This window comes from Oculina patagonica, chromosome 11, assembly GCF_052425735.1.
Source record: "Oculina patagonica isolate OP01 chromosome 11, crgOcupat, whole genome shotgun sequence".
NCBI lineage: Eukaryota > Metazoa > Cnidaria > Anthozoa > Scleractinia > Oculinidae > Oculina > Oculina patagonica.
In genome coordinates this window covers 5,302,265-5,324,382 of record NC_135768.1, presented here as the reverse complement: position 1 = coordinate 5,324,382, position 22,118 = coordinate 5,302,265, and the positions used below count along the sequence as shown (strand labels likewise).

Sequence of the window (22,118 nt, the reverse complement as noted above, 5' to 3'; positions counted from 1 at the left end):
CATTTTAGGCCTTTTCTTTAGGCCTACATCAGTTACATAACAAACAAAGGTGTGTAAAAGGGGAAGGGAGCTGACGGATGGGATAAGCACTTTCCTTCTTTTTAGAAGGAGAGACAACGACTTCGAATAATTTCGCTAAATGGCGTCGGAATGCCTCCAAATTCGGCACAAGACACAAGTAAGCGACACATTTGAGGTAGGTAAACTTTATTTCAAAATATATATTTATTTACCCGATTTTAGAGAACCCGTGATTTTCCCATACATTTCTCTATATACACAAGCTGTCGCATACACCACGTATGTAGAGTCGGCCGCCCGAAAGGCTCTCAAAAACACATCAAAAAGAGGAATTTTGAGCTTGGGAAGCCTGTGGCCAAAACGAAGTTTGAACGTTCGCTATTACAATTAACTGAACACATCAGGTAACAGAAGCGAAGGATTCTTACGCGAACTGGGCCGAAATGAGATGTAGGGCTCTTATTTATACTCGCTCTTGTAAGGGACTGGCGCGAATAGTAGGTTTATACAATAAACAGAATAATACATGTTGATAATACTGTTGAATCACGTGTTATATTTAAACTTCTACTCATCACTTTTAAAATTATTCATGGACTCTGCCCGGCCTACTTGTCTCCCCTCCTACAACAATATCGCCCGCAACGGAACTTACGCTTATCTTCTAAACTACTTTTTACTGTCCCTACTGTGAACTCTGTGACATACGGTGAACGTGCCTTCTCTTTCTCTGCACCTATACTATGGAACAGCCTACCGGACTCTCTCAAAAATGCACTATCTCTTTCGACTTTTAAATCTGCACTTAAAACATTTTTGTTTCGGAAATTTTATTGTTGATCTTTTTTTATTGGCTAACCTTAATTTTTTCCTTTGATTAGTTGTTTCACTTATTTTATTTTTTAGTGTCTTAGAAAAATTATAGCATTATATTTGTTTTAGCTAATTTTTTAATAGAAAAATGTAAGCGCATTGAGTTTTTTTTAAGGTGGCTCGACCCATTTTTTTTTCTAGCGATACCTATCAACTTTGAAACCCTCATACTTAAAGGGATTAATGTCAATGACATATCCACTATATCATATGAATTACACACAGACTGAACTACAATATGATATAATTTTTTGGGAGATCGGAATGAATATCACGTGACAATGACGTCAAACAGGGTTTTGCTCTGAATCGAATTTCAGCCCTTAACCGCATTTTCTCTCGAGATCCACCACGCTACGTATACCTTGGGTCTTTGCCTTCAGCTCTGCTGAGTTTCATCGAAATCTACAAGAGGAATTTTGAAATATCTTGGAATTTGTTTTTAGATGGTATAGTTTATGCGTAAAATAAAGACAAGACTTCATATAAAGAAATTTGCTTCTTTTTTATGTTTAATGGGAGGCTTTAGACCTCATTCCTTTTAAAAATGCCCCATATCCGATATCCAAACCGTAAAAAGTAGGTAGACTTGCGCGATTTCGAAAAAATATGAAATATATGAATCATAGTAAAGCTCAGTGTTTAGTTCTATTTACCAATTTTACGCCTACTTTCGCAAAAAACGCGATTATTTCAAAACCCGTCGATGAAATTTCCCCAAATTTTTTCAGGGTGGCAATTGATCAGTACACTACAAAATCCCTGAATTTGATACTCATTGAAAACTTCTAAGGTTGTCTTATATAAACGCAAAATTGGGTAAATATTGAAGCGATTTCGTAGTTTTAAATAATTTTGTGCTCTGGGATTTCCTATTGTTTCGAGGTGAGCACAACATTGAATTCCTGTTCCTGTTTCCATTCATGTTAATTATTCCTGCCCAATTCCTGCCCATTTAACAGGAGTAACCGGTGCTCCCCTCACTACTTATCCTCAGTATCAGCTGTAGAAAAGGAATACTGCTTCTCTTGTTTCAAGGAAAATGGAAGAAAATTAACATTTGCTGATACCTTCCTCCCGGCTTGGGTTCTATTTACAGTCAACTCTCTCTTAACGGACACCTCTATAAGACGGACACCTCCATAAGACGGACACCTGGGGATGGTCCCTGCCGTTTTTCAGTCATTTTACTGTAACTAAACTCCCTATAAGACGGACACCTCTCTAAGACGAACAACGGACACTTTGAAATCATCAACGGACACTTAAGAAGTGTTTTTTATCATGTTTTATTCGTGAAATTACTTCCAATCTTCATATCGATAAAGCAAAGTTTGTCAGCGCCCTAAGGATACGCGCATACCAAGCTTACTAACCAAAACAATGAAGTTTCTCTGCTTACGTGAAGCAGTGCATTATCGATTGTAATGAACAAACGATACAATTTTCTGAAATTATTGTTGTCCCTGTTTATAGGTTTTGTTAAAGAAAGCGACTTTCAACACACTCAAAACAGACGAGTATTTATTGTGCATAGGTTTAGCTTTATTATCTCAAAATTACTGGTGTCATGTTTCCTCGACTCTCTACAAGACGGACACCTCTCTAAGACGGACAGCTGCGGCCGGTTCCGGAGGTGTCCGTCTTAGAGAGAGTTGACTGTACAACAAAATCAACAAAAACTTTATTTGCACCTTAATTAAATTAAATTTACAATACAGACAAGAGTAAATATGAAATAAAGTGCATGGCTTCCCAAAATAACCACCATTGGCTTATAAGATTGGACAGCCTTCCGTAGTGTTTATTACAAAAATGTTTGAAAGGGTCAGGTATACTAAATATTTAGATAACAAATACAACAACACACAAACACACAAACTAAATCTAAGTTTACCTAAGAAATTTAGTGAAAAAAGGTGGAAAAAAGTATATGGACAGATTAACTAACAGAAGAGAGGAATTGAAAATTAGAGTTATAAAAAGTTCAGTTGATAGCTTGCAATAATGCTTGATTTAAACTCTTTCTTAAACTCTTAATCTCTTTTTCTTAAACTCAAAAAATTAATAAAAACAAATAAATGAGTTTCATCTTTTTTTCTAAATCAAGAGAATCTCTTGTCTAAATAGACCATTTGGAGTTTTACAATTAGGATGGAAAGAAGGAAGGAAGGAGGGAAGAAATGGGAGGGACAGAGAGATAGGGGTGTTGGAGAAACGAAGGAAGGATGGAAGGGAGGAAGGAAAAAGGAAGGGAGGAAGGAAGGGTAGAGAGGGGAAGGGAGGTAGAGACGGATATATATGGAGAAAGACAGGAAGGAAGAAAAGAAGAAAAGAGAGAATGAAGACACCTCAATTGAAATGCATTGCTTTCTTTTATTTATCGTGTATATTGTACTTGTTTGTTTCATGTTTCACACAACTGACAATTAACCAATCAAAGTAAATAACCCAATAAAAGATCAGCATAGATCCTTATCATCTGATTCTCCAGGAAATTGCTGACCGACGTTCGCTGTTACATTCCTTTTAAGTTTTCCTGGGCTCCTACATATAGGGTCGTCTGGTCCTGTGGGATATTGATCAGACCAGTAGACGAAATGCGTATATACGTTCATGTGCGTGAACTTGATCAGCTGTATGGAGACAAAAGCGAGACAATGGTTCAATAAAGTCAAAAGATTGCTTAAAAGAACCTCGATAACTTTTCAGGCGACTTTTTTAGAACTGAAAAACTGAGGCAACGATTACAAGACATTTTTGAGGCACTCCAAAACACGAATGAGAATTAAGAGAAAAAGGACAAAATAAAAGTGTGTATTGTGGATGATCAACTGAATAAATATTAAATACAGGGAATAAGCATGTGCGTTGTTACCAATATATGAGTTGATGAAAAGTAAAGTGCCTTGCTTGGGGACGAGGCACGTCTTGCACAGCAGAAGTAAAATACAGCACAACCAGATGTACTACTCAGCTCACTTACTATCGTTTAAAATGGCAAAATTAGCTTATTTAAGGTTTGTATTATATGTGCTATAATTGTTTGATTGTTGAACGCTTTATTTGCAGTATAAAAATAGAACTTGACGATGAAGATGAAGCACAACCAAGTGGGGGGAACAGGGGGGTCTGAACCTCCCACCTCCCGTACCTTTTACTCCCACCTCCCGCCCCTTTCCATAGTTGTTCTCCACTGTTTGTTCCATGACCATTGCGAAATATAATGAAATGTTACGAAATTTCACTCGTTTTCTCCCGGTTCCCGCCACCTTTAGAATCCCGCTTCCCGCCCTCTCTCCTCCCGCTTCCCGCCCTCTCTCCTCCCGCTACCCGCCCCTTTTCTCCCGGGCTCCCGCCCCTTGTCCCCCTCCACAACAAAGGCGTTTGAAGAGTTTGAAATAGAAATAAGTAAACGCGAGTAACGTCGTTCCTTTCAGCAATTTACGCTGAACCACCTCTATTATAAGTTTTCAGGTTAGCTACTTGACTTATAGATTAACTTACATCAAGATCTTTGCAATTGGTACTTGTTATCCCAGTGTCTTCGCACGCTAGGTTTTTATCCACAGGTACCTCCAGCTCATAAGTACCAAACGGACTTGTACATTCCTCCATTCCCAACAATTTGTCTTGTCTGGAACTTCCACCTTTATTTAACTGATTCGTACACATTGGCTGCAGGCGAGAGTCACCCTCATCGATGCAAACAAACGAGCACTCTTAAGAATAAAAATAATAAATAGGAATTTATTTCTCTTTTTTTTCTTCCTGGTAACTCACCTCCTTCAATACTGAAGATTCTAGTGAGTGTTAAAATAAATAACTACTATACAAAAGAAATAAATACTATTTAAATTAAAAGTAAAGCTCAAATGCTATGGATAAAACTAGATAAAAAAGTCAAAGTTAGCATCGTTTGCTTTGGGCTTGGTCAGACGGCAGGCTTTTCTTGAAGGCCGTCAAGTTTGGTGCATTTACTGTTTTATTCGCCAGGCTGTTCCACTCTCGTATCGTTCTCGGGAAAAACGAGTACATGTGGTAGTCCGTCTTTGAGCGAGAAATTTCGTACGCATTTGAATTTACGTGCCGCGACCTCCTTTGAAGTGGCGTCATGAACTCTTGAGCGTCCATGGCAATCAAGCCTTCATGAATTTTATACATCATGCAGAGCCTAATACAGCGACGTCTTAATTTTAAAGCTCGCTTTTTAGATTATATTAAAGGAGCTACGCCACAGGAATTTCTCAGATTTTTGGGCAAAGCTGCTCAAAAATTAATGGTAGGCAACGTTACCCATGAAAAATCCAGGGGGGTACTCGAAGCATACTTGACGGGGGGTACGACGTATTTTTTTGGGTTGAAAATTTACACGCTTGGTTTTTTTTTGGGTCAAGGGATCTGGCACGTATTTTAAGCGCGAAAACAATAACACGTTTTTCTTAACTATCTTATTATAGGAACTGACTAACGCTCGTGTAAATAAAAAAAAGGGAAGCCTTGAGTAATGCGTCCCATACAGCTGGAGTTATCCCGGTTTCCGTACCATAAAACGGCTAGAATATTTCTTCTCTGAGTGGTATGCTAGTCCATCGAAGGGTACCCCCAAGCATTATGTCGCCGGCACCCATTAATACACCCGGGTGGAGAGAGGCACTATGAGAGTAACGTGTCTTGCCCAAGCACACAAAACAATATTCCCGGCCAGGGCTCTATTTCAAACCGCTCGATCCGGAGTCCGGCGCACTAACAAATAGGCCATCGCGTATCTCACAAAAACGGTATTTAAAATAAACGCGACAAAAATAAACGCGAATTGAAGGCCTAGGGAAACTTAATTCTGAATAAGGGAAAATGACGCGAAGGAGGCGGTAACGTTTCACGTAATAAATGTCGCGGAATTAAACGCCGACAAAAATTATCGCGACTTAAAATAACGAGAATTTGCGTAAATTTCATGTAGCGTAAATTTCTTACAATAAGGTAATTACTTATGTCTTTTCCTGCTTTCTTTCTGTTCTTGCACGTTTCCTTATTGGTTAAAGTAAACCGGTCAAACTTGATATTCTTGTATGCGCCTACAGGCACACGGTACTGCTTGGTGGTGTTGTCTCCCGCGCGAAAGAAAGAGCCACTAAGATGGCGGACTTTTAGATGAATTTTGTCGGGAACGTTGGCGGGCTGACTCAGAGATCCATATAGCTCAATGTAAATCTAAAGGAATAACGAGAAGAACAACGTAAAAGTAATCAGTGGTATGTAGTATCAAACCACAGACCGAAATTACAGTAACTCTCGCCTTACGACGATCCTTGTGATTACGAGTACCTTACTACACGGCTATTTACTTGTGGCTAAATAATAAAGTTACCGCCAAGTTCTTTTGTTAAGACAATTTTTTTCTTTTCAACACCTCCTTGAAGTGAGGGGAACTGCTTTGTGCTCTTAATAAGTAATGTATTTTTACAAATCCGTAAAAATTAAGAAATAGAAAACATGTTCCGTGTTTCTATCGAGTTATAGAAACACGAGTGGAAGTTTGGGAGAACGAGAAATGCTGTGGGAACACAAGTTGATAGACGAGTGTTTCCACAGCTTTTTCGAGTTCTCCCAAACTTTCACGAGTGTTTCTATAACTCGATAGAAACACGGAAAACATGTTTTCTATTTCTTTTAGAAAACAGCAAAAAGAAAAAAACGCACATCAAAGTAATATTTAGCGCTTTATTTAACATCAAAACGTAGATTCTCTTCACCTCGCGGTTTTACGTCATGAACATAATCAACCAATCATAGTAAGGGAGTAGATGAACAGAAATAAATCAACCGTTCAACATTTGCTTCAAGGCTAAAATTCACCGTTTTTTGGCCAAACAAACAAAGAAAACAGGCCCCAAAGTTAACGTAATTATGAGAAATAATTAAGCCGATGGTTTAATTGAAGTCAAGCACTGGAAGGAGTCAAGAATTGTGGTTTTATTTCGCTTCATCGACCTAACCGAATGGTTTGACGACCGACGCTGCCGATCGAGCGACTCGAACCTTGGAGGTGAAAGCGCATTATTTTTCTGTTAAAAGAAGTTTGACTCGGCATTCTGGACGAATATCTTGTCCTGTTGAGGAGCTGTGAATAGTTCTGAAGTGCTGCAAAGCCTAGAATGGAGTGAAGTTGCGCCAATTCATATACTTCTTTGAAAGGTCAGCTGCTTCGATAACTTCTTTCACAGACTATTTTTGAATGTGTAGCAGGCTCTGTAAACATCTTACTCGCTTGTTTTCAAATGTACAAATATTTGTTTAGTCGTAATCTGGTTTTTGTCAGCTGTGACATTAAAATTTGGCACAATTCTTAGTTGTTATTTTTGCATTGCTTATTTCAGCGCCGTGAATATTAATTGCCGTGTCTACGACAACTGTCTGTGTCTCCATCGAGTTATAGAAACACAATTTTTAACCAATCAGCGCACGTATTTACTTTGTGCTATTTTCTAATAAAATATAATTTGTCACCATCTTCCATCTTTGTGAAGAAAGCGCGCGCACGTGAGGGGGGGGGGGGGGCGGGCGGGGTGTAATTAAAAAAATGACCTTCCAGGGTGGTGCGGGGGCTTAAAAAAAAACATTAAAAAAAAATTACGACGACGATTAGGAAGCCTTAAGCGTTAGCGTTACCTTCAACAGTCGCATGTTGAAACATTTGGAACAACTCCTTTGAATGTCGAGGCTGAATCTAGTGTATCCTTTAGCAAGTTGCTCAAAGACCTAAAAAGCGAAAAAATAGGACATGAATGATCGGCCACGTCCTGTAGTAATTGCCCTTATTTTTACGGATTGCAAGAGTCACAGGGTCAATATATGAGGATCGAGAGCTCTGTTTTTGAATGGTCACTCCTCACTAAGGATTCATCCACCGGTTTGCATGCTACAAAAACCTGTTATAACATAATAAACATTACTCAATAGTTTTTATTTCAATGGACGCACATTGGGGTTCACGTCTTTAAATTAAAGATTAAAACAGTCGTGTATTTATTGCGCATAGCCGTTTAGCTTTTTCATCTCAGAATTTCTGGCCACGTTACCTCGACTCTTTGTAAAGCGGAAACCTCTCTAAGACGGACAGTTGGAGCCGGACCCAAAGGTGTCCGTCCTAACCCTTTCAGTGCTAAATTTCTTGAAAACATGGTTTTTCACCGTTAAACTGAATTTTTGGTGCTACGATCCTGAATTTGTCTTAACTTTGCTTAAAAAAAAATGTTTCCACAATGCATCACTCCTTTCTATTGTATCCGTACGTTCTTCCTTTAGATAAAAAAAGATTTGATTAAAACATTGTTGAACCCTAAAAAGAGGAGCTCGATCTATTACCGGTGGTTTGGCCAGTTTAAGCACAGATTTTGCACCAAAAATTAAAGTCATTGACTTTTTCTCAATTAGCTCTGTCAGGATGCGACCGATACGCAAAATGGATAGTTCTGTGAAAAGGTCAAGCCTAGCTCTATCAGATGCTTGTCACCAAAATCTGCTGACTTTTAAATTGATGATGTCAAAAGTGGTTCATTGACTGCTTCCCAAATGTCGAGAAAGTCGACTTTAGCACTGAAAGAGTTAAAGAAAGTTGGTTATACTGCAGGGAAGCTTTCATTTCAAAAGTCATAAGAGGATGGAAGTATGTATACAAAGAAATTAAACAGAGCGTCACAATAATCATAAAAGTAAATAATGCAAAAGATTGATACAAAACAAGTTAAACTATGTTAATGTACAAATGAAAGTGACTGATGTAACCGACAAACAGAATTTGCAGAGATAAGAAAGTGAACCCCTTTTTAATCATATATAAATTTACTAAAAGCTTAGTCTCGCTGTAAAGTCCGTAAAGCTTGCTACCTTACATGTCAAAGAGGTTCGTTAACTTATAAAGGGAGAAGCTTGCAAAATCAGCAAAATAAAAAAATTGCGGGAGCAACGTCGTTCCCAGGGTTTCCTCCTTCCCGCCTCTTGGAGCTAAACAGAAAGGACCCTGGGAACGAGATTGCTATAGAAGGAGCTGAAAATAGATCAAACTAGATAGTTATTAACCTTGCAAAAAAGTCCGTAATAAGTTAAAAAAAAACTCACCACTTTGTCATTTTCCTTATCAAATGTCCATTTCTTGAGGCCAGTAGTGTAACTGTGAGTGGTGAAACATTCCACTGCTTTACTTTCAAGGGCTTTGAGTTCTGAATAAACTCGATTAAGTTGATCAGCACCACTTAGTTGCCCAGTCCCCGGCGCACTTTCACTGGCCACTCGTTGGAAGGATCTTAAAAGATTAATTCCCTGCCACAGTGAACGGAACTCAAAGGCTCTCTGTAGTTCATACACGTTTCTCATGAATGATCGCTCGAGTCCTCTGTAAGTGCTGAGAAGATTTTCCAAAAACGTCTGCTGAAGACTTAGCATTTCGGAAGTATCTTTAATGTGGAATAACAAGATCACTTTTTATAATGTTAATAAATAATATTAATAATAATAATAATAATAATAATAATAATAATAATAATAATAATAATAATAATAATAATAAGATCAATAATAATAAGCAAACATTACGTAAGGAACATAACAATAATAATAATAAGATAAATAATAATAATAATTATAATAATAGCATTTCGACTTAGCATTTTGGAGGTATCTTTAATGTGGAATAACAAGATCACTTATTTTAATTTTACTAAATAAAAATAATAATAACAATACCACCACCACCACCACCGCCGCCGCCGCCATACGAAAGCCGAATTCAATATGGTACGAGATTAAGTAAAAGTTGAGCTCTTTAACGTGACTCTTACAACGCCGAGCTGCTTAATTACTTCAAAGTGGCGGCGGCCGGTTTCGCCTTGAGGACTACTTCAGACAAGGATCTCATAGGGTTTGAATACCCTTTGAAGTTGGAATTTTGGTTTCTAACATATCTTTGTAGCTGAGCTGCAGCGCGCGAAGCGGGCCAGCGTAGCCCCATGGGTAAGAAAATTTGGTATAAACTCATAAAGCCCCCCAAAAATGATTATCGAGTAAGCGTACGCCCGCCCGAGCCTACAGATTCTCGGGAAAGGGGAGGGAAGTCACAAGGCAGCCCGAGTGGGGTAAGAAAAATGCCATCTCAGTTGAAACTTTGATATTGGACATCCATGACATGGTTATTTGACAGTTGTCATTACAAGGTATCCGCTGACCAGTATCACATGGCCATGCCGCCGGTGTAAAGTTCATCGAGGCCGTGTTTTTCTTTTGAAGTTGCCTGCTGACCCGGCTATTGTTGAGTCTAATGCTTGCGTGCGCTTTGCGCATGCGCATTAGACTCTTTGTTATATGAAAAAAGCTGTTAGCAATCCCAAGGGAATGGTTCGGGATCGATAATCGTTCGCTGTAATGTAGAAAACAATGATCAGCTGCAAGAACGGACTCCGTACGGACACGCACGATTAGTTTCAATTAAAAACAGCCAATCAGCGACACGTGTTCCCACGCATAATTAAAAGTTCTTTGTCAAGTCACGATTATTCAACACTTGAACAGGACGAAATAATTTTCCAGTTAAGACATTTGTAAGCTTTTTGTGAAAATAAATCTTCGTTTTCAGTTCAGTTAAGCACTTGTGTTTTCGTCTTGCTTAAAAAGCAAGACGTCTTTGAGAAAAAATATTTCGACGGCGACTCGCGTTTATTTACACAATGCGACCAAATATTTATTTTGTTTTAAAAAATAGAAAACTTTACCTCGGTTTTTGTATTTAAGTCATTCGAATTTTGACCAATTTTTTCTTTACAGTGCAAACAAAAACCTTCAAAAATAAAAGATGTACATGGATAAATGTAAATCAAGTTACGCGACTAAATCAAAATGCGTTTGTTTGGCCGCTTTGCAGTATTACACTGTCCCGGCCTTTGCCATACACTGAAATCGAATTTCATGCTTTTACGACTCTCAGAGATCTTAAGTTCTTCTTACAGCTAGAAAAATCATAAAATGGTTACATTGATATGGAAGTGATGATTCGCGAAATTTGTACATCATGATAAACAGTCTTCGCTCTTGTGTATGGTAGCTCGATAATAATTGCCTAGTTTCCAGCGTTCAAAAGGTCATCATTATATTGATGTGAGCATTTACACCCGTTTTTAGGAAAATCTGTCACTAAGTGCTTACAGTACAATGGAGTAACAGTCACTATTTCAAGTGCTTTTATTGCAAAATCTGTTTCAAGAGTCATCATCAAAATGGTGAAAAATCTGAAAGAAAACGATGTGAAGTTCTTCAACCCTTGTTGTAATGAACATGCTTTTTGTAAATCGTCACGCAATCTTGTCCAAATGTTTTTAAAATCGTTTCTGCTTTTACGGACAATACGGAAGAAGTAACATCAACTCCTGTTCATACTTTAAATTTTGTGAAGCATATAACATTTATGACTGTTTCGTTTTCATCCATAATCATCCACGATGCCCCTAGCTTGCTATAAGCATTTTAAATTAAACTCCCGAACACAAACCTCTAACCAATTTTAACCGGCTTACGAAAACCGCGCAATCTGTATCACTATGCCATACGGCATTAGACTCATGTCACCCTTGGTGACCTATTTTTTTTTATTGTATCGCAGTTCAAATCTCTTTTTTGACTAGGGTTATGACAGGATTTTGTCAGCGCATTTTCTGCGGTTGGCCGAAGTTGACGATTTATTTCGACCATGGATCCTTCTTGATCAGTATACGTTTCAAGTAGCTTTAATAACAGTATTTTCCAAAAAAAAAATTAACAGGCAGAAAATAAGTGTGGAGCTCCGCTTTTGAGCTCGGCTAAATCTATATATTATTATCTTTTCGTTGGACGAAAAAAAATCCATTTTGCAATCAAATGAGCTGCCCCTTTAAACTAATAGAGAAGGAAGACATGTGAATTGATCTTGTAAGAAAAGATGGTATTGGATCTGTCATGTGCTCTGCAGAGAAACCAATAATAACTCTTAAATCATTTTTAGGTGGACAGCAGAGGGTTAAAGAAAAGGAGGCCGTCCCAAATCCACCTGGAGGAGAACTGCAAAGGCAAAACTTCAGACTCCAAACCTTAACTGGACCGACAGGAATAGGGAAAGCTTGTTTCTACCATATGCACCACTTCGCTTCTAAGACTTATGATGATGATGATTTGATGTTTTACTCCCTTAGAAAACGGGGTTGGTAGGTATCTTCATTGGAAAATATTTCTGTGCACCAGAAAAATATCGTGGCATAGCCCTCAACAACAATTTTTGAGCAAATAGAGGAGAACGCACCAAACATTTATAGTTTACTTCAATTATTGTTTTAGTACGTCAATTAAATGTATAAGTCGTACCTTGTGTTTTACCAATCTTCTCTATATCCTCTTGGGTCTTTTTAAGGACATCGATATCAAAGCTGTATCCCCCAATATCATTATCGAGGTCCATAACTTTTGCTATCAGGTCAATACGTGCTGCACCGGTGATGAAAAAAGACTCAATCACTTGTTTGAACTCTGCTATGTCTTGAGGTCTAGAAGCAACATCCAAAAGACACACTAATCCCTCGGCTAGCTTTTCCTTGTTCACCTCAAGACTGACCTTAATGTGTACGAGAAAAAAGACGGATTATAAATTAATTTGACAAAGAGAAAATATGATAATTAACAATTAGACTACGAGCCCAAGTTTTCTATGAGCAAATAGTCAACGAGGCGCAGCCGAGTTGACTATCGCTCATAGAAAACGAGGGCGAGTAGTCTAATTGTTTTAGTAGAAACTCTAAAGGATTGCAGTCCAAAACCTACAATATTGTGCACTTTGAAGACAAAAATCAAGAAAATTTACTGCTTAAGAGCTACGCGAGCGCGCGACTGTTTTCTATCGGCGAATAGAAATCAGTGGGAGAACCAATCAGATTCGTGGATTTCCATTAGAACACAGCTGAGTTTTTACTAATAAGATATAGACAGTGATGGTGATACTTGAAAGTAAATTAAACAAAATGATTTTTTGAGAAGTTTTGTTTTTCTTTTTTTGGTTTAAAGTCTACAAACTTGTAATTGAACTTTGTCGCGACTGAGCTTTTTAGCCTATTTTTATCAAGTTTTAACAAATACTTGCTATTAAACTTAATGTTTTTTTTAGCGAAGAAATTACTTCTATGGATCTAAATGGCATAACTTCATTACAAACAAACATGTCTTCTGGGTGTTCTAATTAAAGACACAAACCAACAAGAATCAAGTGTCATGATTATATACACCTTATTTGATGCTTTAACATATAATACCCGCAGATATTTTGCGAGTTGCGTAGTATATTTCCGATCCCTGACGGGGCGAGGAAAAATACAAGCAAAATATCCGTCCGAATTATATGTCAAACCATCAAATAAGGGATTTATTATTCCACTGAACAAAACAAAGTTTTGTTCGTCCATGTTGTCCCTGAGCTTAAGTCTGTATTTTTGTCCTGTTCTACAGTGTAATAACGTGGCATATTTTGCGCGTTCTGTTGCCATAAAATGGTTACATGGCACAATAGTGGAATAATTATATCAAGTGTCTTTTTATTGAAGTATGCTATATAGCTTAAAACTTACATTTTGAATGTTTTTCTAGACTTAAATGCTAGTTTCTTAAAGCGTTGAAAACGCTATAAAGTTGTTTTACAGCCTCAATTTTTTCCCCAAGAGTGCGCGCTCTTATTGGCTACCTCGAAGTCACATGACATCAAACAATAAAACTGATTCCGCCAAAAGTCTCTCAGCGGGCAACATTGCAAAACCTATGACTTCAGAGGGTAACAGTGCACTGTTACCCTCGACGGTTGACCAACGACCGCCGTTCTTCTAAAGTCTTCGTTGTGCTGTATAAAAAAATCACTTAATAACTGGTCTCTCGGGAAACCAGTGTTTTTTGTTTCCCTCAAATCTCGGAAAGCAAAAAATATATTTTAAGACATCTCAATGTTTCCCTCCCTTAATTTTATTTCCCTCGAATCTCAATTTTTCCCGAGGCCCGAGATTCGAGAGAAACAAAATGAAATATTTCCCTTGAACTATACTCGTGAATACCTGCATAATCTCAGGGACGGAACCAACATCCATCTGGTCAAAATCTAAGTCACTGGAATCAACCAGAGGCTTGTAATATTTGCCAAATGTCATCCATTTCTTTAGTGTGGCCAGATTTGACTGAAGGGATCCCAGGCAGGTTTTACCAGCCTGTGAGCCAATTACTCCCACAACCGAGTCAATGACAGCGAATGGGTCTTTGTCTTTTAAGCCTCCAATAAACCCTGTAATACCCTGAAGCACTGCCAACAGGTCATTTTTATTGAATTTTGCTTGATGATATGCTTCTTTCAATGTTTCGTTGACACTCTCAAGTGTACTAGAAAGTTGCTGCTCCAGATGCTGAATTGACTGTCAAGGAAGCGAAGAAAACCAAAAAAGAATTGAGATGTGTTGCGCCACCTAATACAACCAAGATCACTGTGTGTAAAATATGTTCTGATCGGGTTCTAAAGACAATCAGAGGAAACGAAAACTGGTAAAAGGAAAAGGGGAAGAAAGGGAGAAGGGGTTTATTCTAAAAAATGAAGCTACAAAATGATGGTAGCTATTTTTGAACGAAAGAAGCCTGGGAGCAAATCAAACAGTCGAAAGCCCATCAGAACGAGGATATGGGACAATTTTGTTTTTAACCTTTAGAACAAATTGCGCCACCCTCGATGTCATCCCACCATTACTAATTATCAAGTAAAACCGCAATGATTTCCATTCCCTGAAAGGATAGCTGCCCAGTTTCTCATTAGCCAATAGTGGTTATTTGGGGCAGCCATGTACTCATTTTATTATACTCTTCCAAGTTTGTAAATTTAATTTAATTCAGGGTACAAATAAAGTTGTTGTTGTTTTTTTTGTTGTTGTATCGTGATATTCTTCAGTACGGTATTGACTTTTACAAGATACCTTAACATAAAGTTCCTTTTCTTTCTTCGCCACATCCATAGCCGCAACAAGTCTACCTTCTTCGCTCTTTACTTTCTCTTTAGATATGGCAGTCATCTTAGAAGCCACCTTCAAAGTATTAATTATAAATAAGAGCAATAAATTAAAACAACAGTATAAGGTATTAAAATCAACGTAAACTGAGTAAAAAGTGATTAGTTTTATAGGGTTAAGTCACAAAATCTGTAAGTCATTTGTAAATTAATTTGAATCTTTTAAGGTTTACATCATCAAAATAAGACTAGGAAAGATTGAGACAAATTTAATAGCACGAACTTTATTAATGATTGGGGTGAATGGGGTTATGTTAATCTGCCGATTCGTGCTATTTTTTGGCCGAACCCGTCAATCCGCCACTATTTTCGTTCAAATCCGAATCCACATTACTTGAAAACTTCGTGTGGTATAATTTCACTGCAACGAACAGTAGAAGTTGTTTTATCTCAATTTTAAAACAATTTTCGTTTCATTGCTTGGTTATGCGACAATTCCGACAACATACCGACGAAGACCGACCAATTAGTGATCCGAACTTCCTGACATGAGGAGTCCGGAATCCAGTCCAAAATTTTCAGCTTATTCGCGATACGCTGTACTTTCGAAATCCGCAATTCTGCTCAATGCATCGCAAAACCCCGTAATCCGTTGCGCTTTTTAAGGCCAAACCTGTCGATACGCGCCATAGTTAGTGCGAAGAAAGAGTGTTACTATAAGAGTAAATTCTCGTAAACGATCATGTATTTCTAGTTACGTCGAGAATTTTAATAATAACTGTTAAGTCCAGCTGGAAATTCCCCCAAATTGACGTGGTCGCGGTCGCTTGCGGGAGCGTTCGCCTTCGAGAGCTTTTGAGAATTACAGAGACAATTTAACGTTGTGATTACTTAAGTTGGTCGCTTCCGAGTATATTTTAAGTTCGCCGTTTACCGTTTCATTACATTCTCGACCCCAGAGCTATTGTCTTTTGCACATGACTGACGTCGACAGTCATGCGCAAAAGAGAAGAGCTCTGGGGTCGAGAATGTGTTTCATCATTCGTCGTATATCTCAGACTTAATCGACCTTGCTGTTTTTTTCGGTTTTGATACTAGTAATAGTTTTCACTAAAGCTGCCCCCGTCTTTTGTATTATTTTATTTTCAGCACTAATCTAAGATTAATAGAGTCCATTTAATGATTTTTATTATTGAAGTCTATGGACTACACTGTTAGGCTTCTGTTATGACTGTGCCGAGTACGTCACGACATCTTTGATTGTTTGCTGTGGAATTTCTTTGCTGCGTGATAACGCTCTATCTTAAAAAAAATCCGCAAGTACAAGTCGAATATGTAAACTAGCGGTAATTATACATTAACGAGTGCGTTCGGGTGTTGGTAGGCTTGATAGGTTACCAGAAATTATCCCCAAAATAGAGGTAGAACTTGTGAACTTTAAAATAGTGGTGACTACACGCAAGCTTTTCACATTCAAAATAAACTTGCAATAGTTTCCTCGCCAAGACGGCATAAAGCCTAACAATTCCAGGAATAACAAAATATTGAACATCCAAAGTATCGAAAAAACAATATTTGATCCTTATTCGACCCAATCTTTGGATCAAATGCTGATCCAAAGATCCAATCTTTGAATCAAATTCCTTCGTGAGCGAAAGGAATAACCTTGTAATTGCATGACAATGTTTACGTTTAAATGTTTCTGTTTGCCTACATCGTACGATGAAAAATATTTCCACTTGTTTTCACGACTTTTGGTCCCTGGATAAAACTCTTATTCCCTGGATGATACGCCTGTAGTGCTTTCCATGTCATTTTCGGTATCAATTAAATTTTAGATACACATTTCAGCCATTTCTTTAAGCAAAAGATGTTTCCTACGATCACATGCAATGCGATGACCTTTTTTCCCTTGTGGCACGTTCGTTGATCTTTTGCAAGCGTTTCGACAATCCTTTGCAGGCATTTGGGCAATCCTTTGCGAGCCGCTTTGACGAAAATCGAGATTTTTTCCGGTACCGTTCGCTGAATGCACACATTTAACGCGGGCACTTCTAAGGTGCCTTCTAGGGATCCGGCCTCTGGGTCGGAACCGTGCAGGGGCAATTATTACGTTTGTGGTGTTATCTGTCCTATGAAACTATTAATGTGACGCTTTATTTTGAAGGTAATTTTGAACTCCAGAATAAAGTAGATTTTTAAATTAATATCGTGTAACATTACTTTTGGTAAGTTCTAAAGAAACTGGAAGAAGATGTAAAGATGTCAAGAATATCAGTAGAATGCGGATTCATCCGATCTAAGATTTTTAAACACTAAATTTTCGGTGGCCTCTGTCCACCTTCATCAGAGTATTGAAAATGAGTTCGTTAAAATATTAGCACGCGCTAGGCATGTTTGAATACGCCATCCAATCTTTAATTTCTTAACAGTGGAGTGTAAGCGCGCGGAAGGGGTTTCCTTTCGTTAACCGCGTTGGAATCCACCGTAGAGTGCCACGACTCTAGGAACAGTCTCTTGGTGTAACTTGAGATTCCTCGTTCAAGGATCGTGGCATTTCTTGGGTGGATGTCATGCTCGGTTGATTCTGCGTGTAATTTAATTGCAGACTCTCCATTACAAGCGTAGCCTCCCGCGCAGTCGTTCTAAGAACGATTGCGCGGGAGGCTATTACAAGCGCGGCCGGGATCGTGTTCGGCTCCGCGTGAGCTCCAAAAGCGCTTACTTTCTCCAATGTAAGTAAAAGCGCAGTCATTGCATCTGACCTTATAGACGATTCCTCTTCTTTGGTGGTCTTGTGGCCGATCTTTTGGTTTCTTGAAGATCTGGCTAAGCGTTTGGCATGGTTTGAAAGCCGTGCGGATGTTGAACTTTCTAAGCACGCGACCAACCCTGTCCGAGGCACCGCGTACGTACGGTATGCTGGCAAAGTTCACAGGTCTTTCTTGCGTACGTTCAGGCCGAGAGTTGACTGTAAGGCACTTTTGCAAAAGCCTGTCTGGGTACCCATTTGCCCTTAGGTCTTTAGCCACACGTTTCGTCTCTGCGCAACAGAGCTACCAATTTACCATCGAATGAAAGCCTCAGAAGCGCAGAGACGAAACGTGTGGCTAAAGACCTAAGGGCAAATGGGTACCCAGACAGGCTTTTGCAAAAGTGCCTTACAGTCAACTCTCGGCCTGAACGTACGCAAGAAAGACCTGTGAACTTTGCCAGCATACCGTACGTACGCGGTGCCTCGGACAGGGTTGGTCGCGTGCTTAGAAAGTTCAACATCCGCACGGCTTTCAAACCATGCCAAACGCTTAGCCAGATCTTCAAGAAACCAAAAGATCGGCCACAAAACCACCAAAGAAGAGGAATCGTCTATAAGGTCAGATGCAATGACTGCGCTTTTACTTACATTGGAGAAAGTAAGCGCTCTTGGAGCTCACGCGGAGTCGAACACGATCCCGGCCGCGCTTGTAATGGAGAGTCTGCAATTAAACAACACGCAGAATCAACCGAGCATGACATCCACCCAAGAAATGCCACGATCCTTGAACGAGGAATCTCAAGTTACACCAAGAGACTGTTCCTAAAGTCGTGGCACTCTACGGTGGATTCCAACGCGGTTAACGAAAGGAAACCCCTTCCGCGCGCTTACACTCCACTGTTAAGAAATTAAAGATTGGATGGCGTATTCAAACATGCCTAGCGCGTGCTAATATTTTAACGAACTCATTTTCAATACTCTGATGAAGGTGGACAGAGGCCACCGAAAATTTAGTGTTTAAAAATCTTAGATCGGATGAATCCGCATTCTACTGAAATTAAGACTACCGATCGCCACAGACAAAGTGTATGTCAAGAATATTTCAGGAAAAATTCTTACTTTACACAAAAAAGTTTTTTATGTTCAATACCTGTTTGAAGTTTTTGTTGTTTTCTATATCGGACTCCATCTTGTTGAAATCATATTCATAACTATCCAGCAACGTTTTAATATCGTCCACGGCGCCTTCAAGAGCTTCCCACTTCATACGTGGAGCAAAATATTTGTTTTTGCCAAAAATGTCATAGCCTGCTTTTCCCAGGAAACCAAGTTTTCTTTGCACGGCTGAAAGAAAGATATAATTTTGACAATGTGTGCTTGGTGTAAGTGAATACCGTCAATACCCTCAGCTGCCAATCTTTCCATTTCTTAGTACAACTTATTATGACAAGGTCATTTGGGTCGGATAGCAGCTCTCGTAAGGTCTAACATTAATGACTTGCTACCCTTTCAAGAGAATCGGTAGAACTACAAGCTTACGAGAGCTGATACACTACTGGGCCATTTGAGGTCTTACAAGGGGAAAAACGTCAGCCGTCTTACCCTATAAGTGCAAGGCAAGAGCACAACAACAAACCAGTAATGAGTGCTTGGTCTTTTGTAGACCTTGTTCAGTAAAATCCTAAGATACTAAGTGGTTGACTGAGACCACGGCAAGAAACAGAAATAAGATAAAAACAAATAGTAAAATATGTGTGGAAATGTAATCTACTCTTTGTTTTTATTTAAATTATATTTCAATCTCCTTCTATGCCGTTGGGCCAGTTAACTTATTTCACTCAGTTTCTTTTTAAAAATATTTAAAATTTTTAAAAAATTTTAAATTTTCAACTTACATTTCGATTTTTAATTAAATTTAACTAGATTTTAAATCAAAATTATTGTTTATAGTAGATTTAATTTTAACTTTAGTACATTTAAAAGGGCTTCAAATTTACTAGTTGAAAAACTATTACGTTTCGCCCTCGTTAAATAAAGTCTTGATTGATTGATTGATTGATTGATTGATACTTGTCCCGGATCAATTTAGGTTTCTGGGAAACTGCTCACCTACCCCTCCCCAAACCTAACATTTTGCCCAAAGCGATAAGTAAGGGTTAATGTTAGGTTTGGGGAGGGGTAGGTGAGCAGTTTCCCAGAAACCTAAATTGATCCCTTGTCCCCAGAGTCGCTCTTCCCTCTTAGCTGCTGGAGCCTGCACACGAGAAACAAGTGGCTTTTTGAACACATGATTTGATTCGCTAGATTTTAACAAAAGGAGCAGCCAAACAAGTGAACCGTTTTATACTTTTTCGAGCTTTTGCTGTTTGGCTTGTACCAAATTCTTAAACAACGAAATGCTTAATTCTCACCTTTCTTAATTTTGTCAACATCATTTCTTTCACTCGCTAATCTCCGTATAAATTCTAAAGCATCTCTTCCCTTCTGATCGTTGCTGTTGCCTAGCAACAGATCCTCGGCCTGCCTTCGCATGATTTTAAGTAACTTCACGGGGAATTTACTTTTACTTGTTGTATCTAACGTCGCAGATCGAATGTAAGATCCACCAACAGCACCATCCTTTCCTCTGGATCTAGAGGCTGGAAGGAATAAATAGAAATTAAGTATCTATAAGTGTCTTCTGCCGGTGTATCTGTTCCTATCAAACGTCTGTGAGTGTTAGTGGTGGTATCGCAGATCACATAGCCTGCTAGCAGGCTCACCTTGGGGCACGCACGAATATACCTGGAGCACACGGGACTGGCGAGCGAAACGATACGGCGGGGGAGATTTGTGGCTTCGCCGCTCCCGTGTCGCTCTCGCATGTTTCCTAAGGTGTGCCGGCTCGCAGTCTACAGATCACAAGGTGTCCACTAAAAATAACGGCACGGTGGTGAGCTTGGACACGGCGCCTCCGGATTACAAGACCAACGACGAAGAGTACTCGGCTTTGCTTCCTCACTCTTGCTACTGGAAAGAATGATTGTCATGTTAAAAAGCAAGTCGCACTTTTTACATTTGTAAGACGGCTGGCAAACACTTAGACAAATTACCGTTAATCAAGCGCTCCCTCATCAACCTACTTTGAAACATCGCATTTTGAAGCAAGCCGTTTTAAATTCATATATATGTGCACATACACAAAGGGAAGGATGCGAAGATGAATTTGGGTCGTGCATTTAGTTGTTATTTTATTTGCGATTTTAATTTCAAATTTTGAACCATTACAACATATATACAATTACAAGCATCTCTCTTTTTGTAACGAATTGCTGGTTTTCACTGTCACGCCACTGTCACGCCCAAAAAAGTAAATCCAAAACCATTGAGTCAAAAAATCAAGAATATTACAGGTTGCAGAAAATTATTAGATTGTCCACTTGTCAAAGTCTCAGGTCTTTACGGTATTCCTTACTCGAGATATCCGTCAAAATGTTTCACACAAATTTAGAGAGCACGTTATAGAAACGCTATGTTGGTGCCCATGCGGAGAGGCACTAACATGGCGACCGGAAATCAATATGTTTTCATTGATTTCCGCTCAGTTAAAAAATTTAGTAAAAACGACGACGTTTCGACGTTTCGACGTTTCGACGTTTGGCTAACGTCATTATTTATGGGTTAGAGACTGTTGTGAGTGTCTTGCTTACAAAAACACGCACGACATGATTAGGGATGGGTCTAGTCTCACCAGTAGCAGAAAAAGTGTAGTTAGACCCATTCCTTATCATATCGACTGTGACTCGAAAAACCTCATCTATATAGTACGCTGTGAACATTGCAACAATACATAGGAGAGACTAAAAGACGACTGGCATATTAAACCAGTTAGTATTATCCATCGCAAAGACGCGCAATGGCATTTCTATTTCTTTTTCGTCTTGAAATTGAAACCCTTCCCTTTAAGTTTTGACATATTTTTTATAACAAACACCCGCCATAAATCCGCAAGTGTTGACGCGTTCGTATTTCCTTGGAGTGACGTATTCACCCACATCATTCCTTCGGGAGCTATAGAACTGATTGATCGATCCACGGAGTAAAATTAAGCCTCTAACTATTCTCCTATTTGCAAATTAGTCGAAAAACGAGGCTGCCTTCGTTTGCGGTTTTGTCAAGGGCCCCAAATCTTGACGTTTTTTAAATCGCACTTCTCAAAGGATGCATAATAACAACGACAAAAACGTTTCTAACAAAATTTGCTGAACAGAGATAAAAGTCAAACCCTATATATAAAGGCGGCCATATCCCTTTGGCGCCGCATATAATTATATAGTTGATATAAAATTGCGGGTATAAGCCCTGGGCTTTTACAAGTTTATGAGGTTTTTTATTTAACAGCCGTTGATTGTTTATTCTTATTTTTATAATTAGTACAAGTGATAATCA

General features: G+C 38.8%; 1 protein-coding gene across 3 annotated transcripts in view; it reads right to left on the bottom strand.

Annotated features, from left to right (window-relative positions):
* Positions 1-3,001: 3,001 nt before the first annotated feature.
* LOC144629949 (uncharacterized) overlaps positions 3,002-22,118 on the bottom strand; it is a 34,188-nt gene continuing 15,071 nt past the window's right edge. The window contains exons 5-14 of one of the 3 annotated variants that reach the window (XM_078488206.1): positions 20,102-20,329; positions 18,841-19,034; positions 14,904-15,011; positions 14,004-14,354; positions 12,280-12,526; positions 9,016-9,350; positions 7,567-7,656; positions 5,886-6,108; positions 4,402-4,616; positions 3,002-3,530 (exon numbers count right to left, since the gene is read on the bottom strand). In XM_078488206.1, coding sequence (XP_078344332.1) covers positions 3,357-3,530; positions 4,402-4,616; positions 5,886-6,108; positions 7,567-7,656; positions 9,016-9,350; positions 12,280-12,526; positions 14,004-14,354; positions 14,904-15,011; positions 18,841-19,034; positions 20,102-20,222 — 2,058 coding nt within the window. In that variant the 5' untranslated portion in view covers positions 20,223-20,329 and the 3' untranslated portion in view covers positions 3,002-3,356. Of the gene's footprint in view, positions 3,531-4,401; positions 4,617-5,885; positions 6,109-7,566; positions 7,657-9,015; positions 9,351-12,279; positions 12,527-14,003; positions 14,355-14,903; positions 15,012-18,840; positions 19,035-20,101; positions 20,330-22,118 lie in introns of those variants that run through there. The other 2 variants (XM_078488205.1, XM_078488207.1) reach the window with 2 other exon arrangements.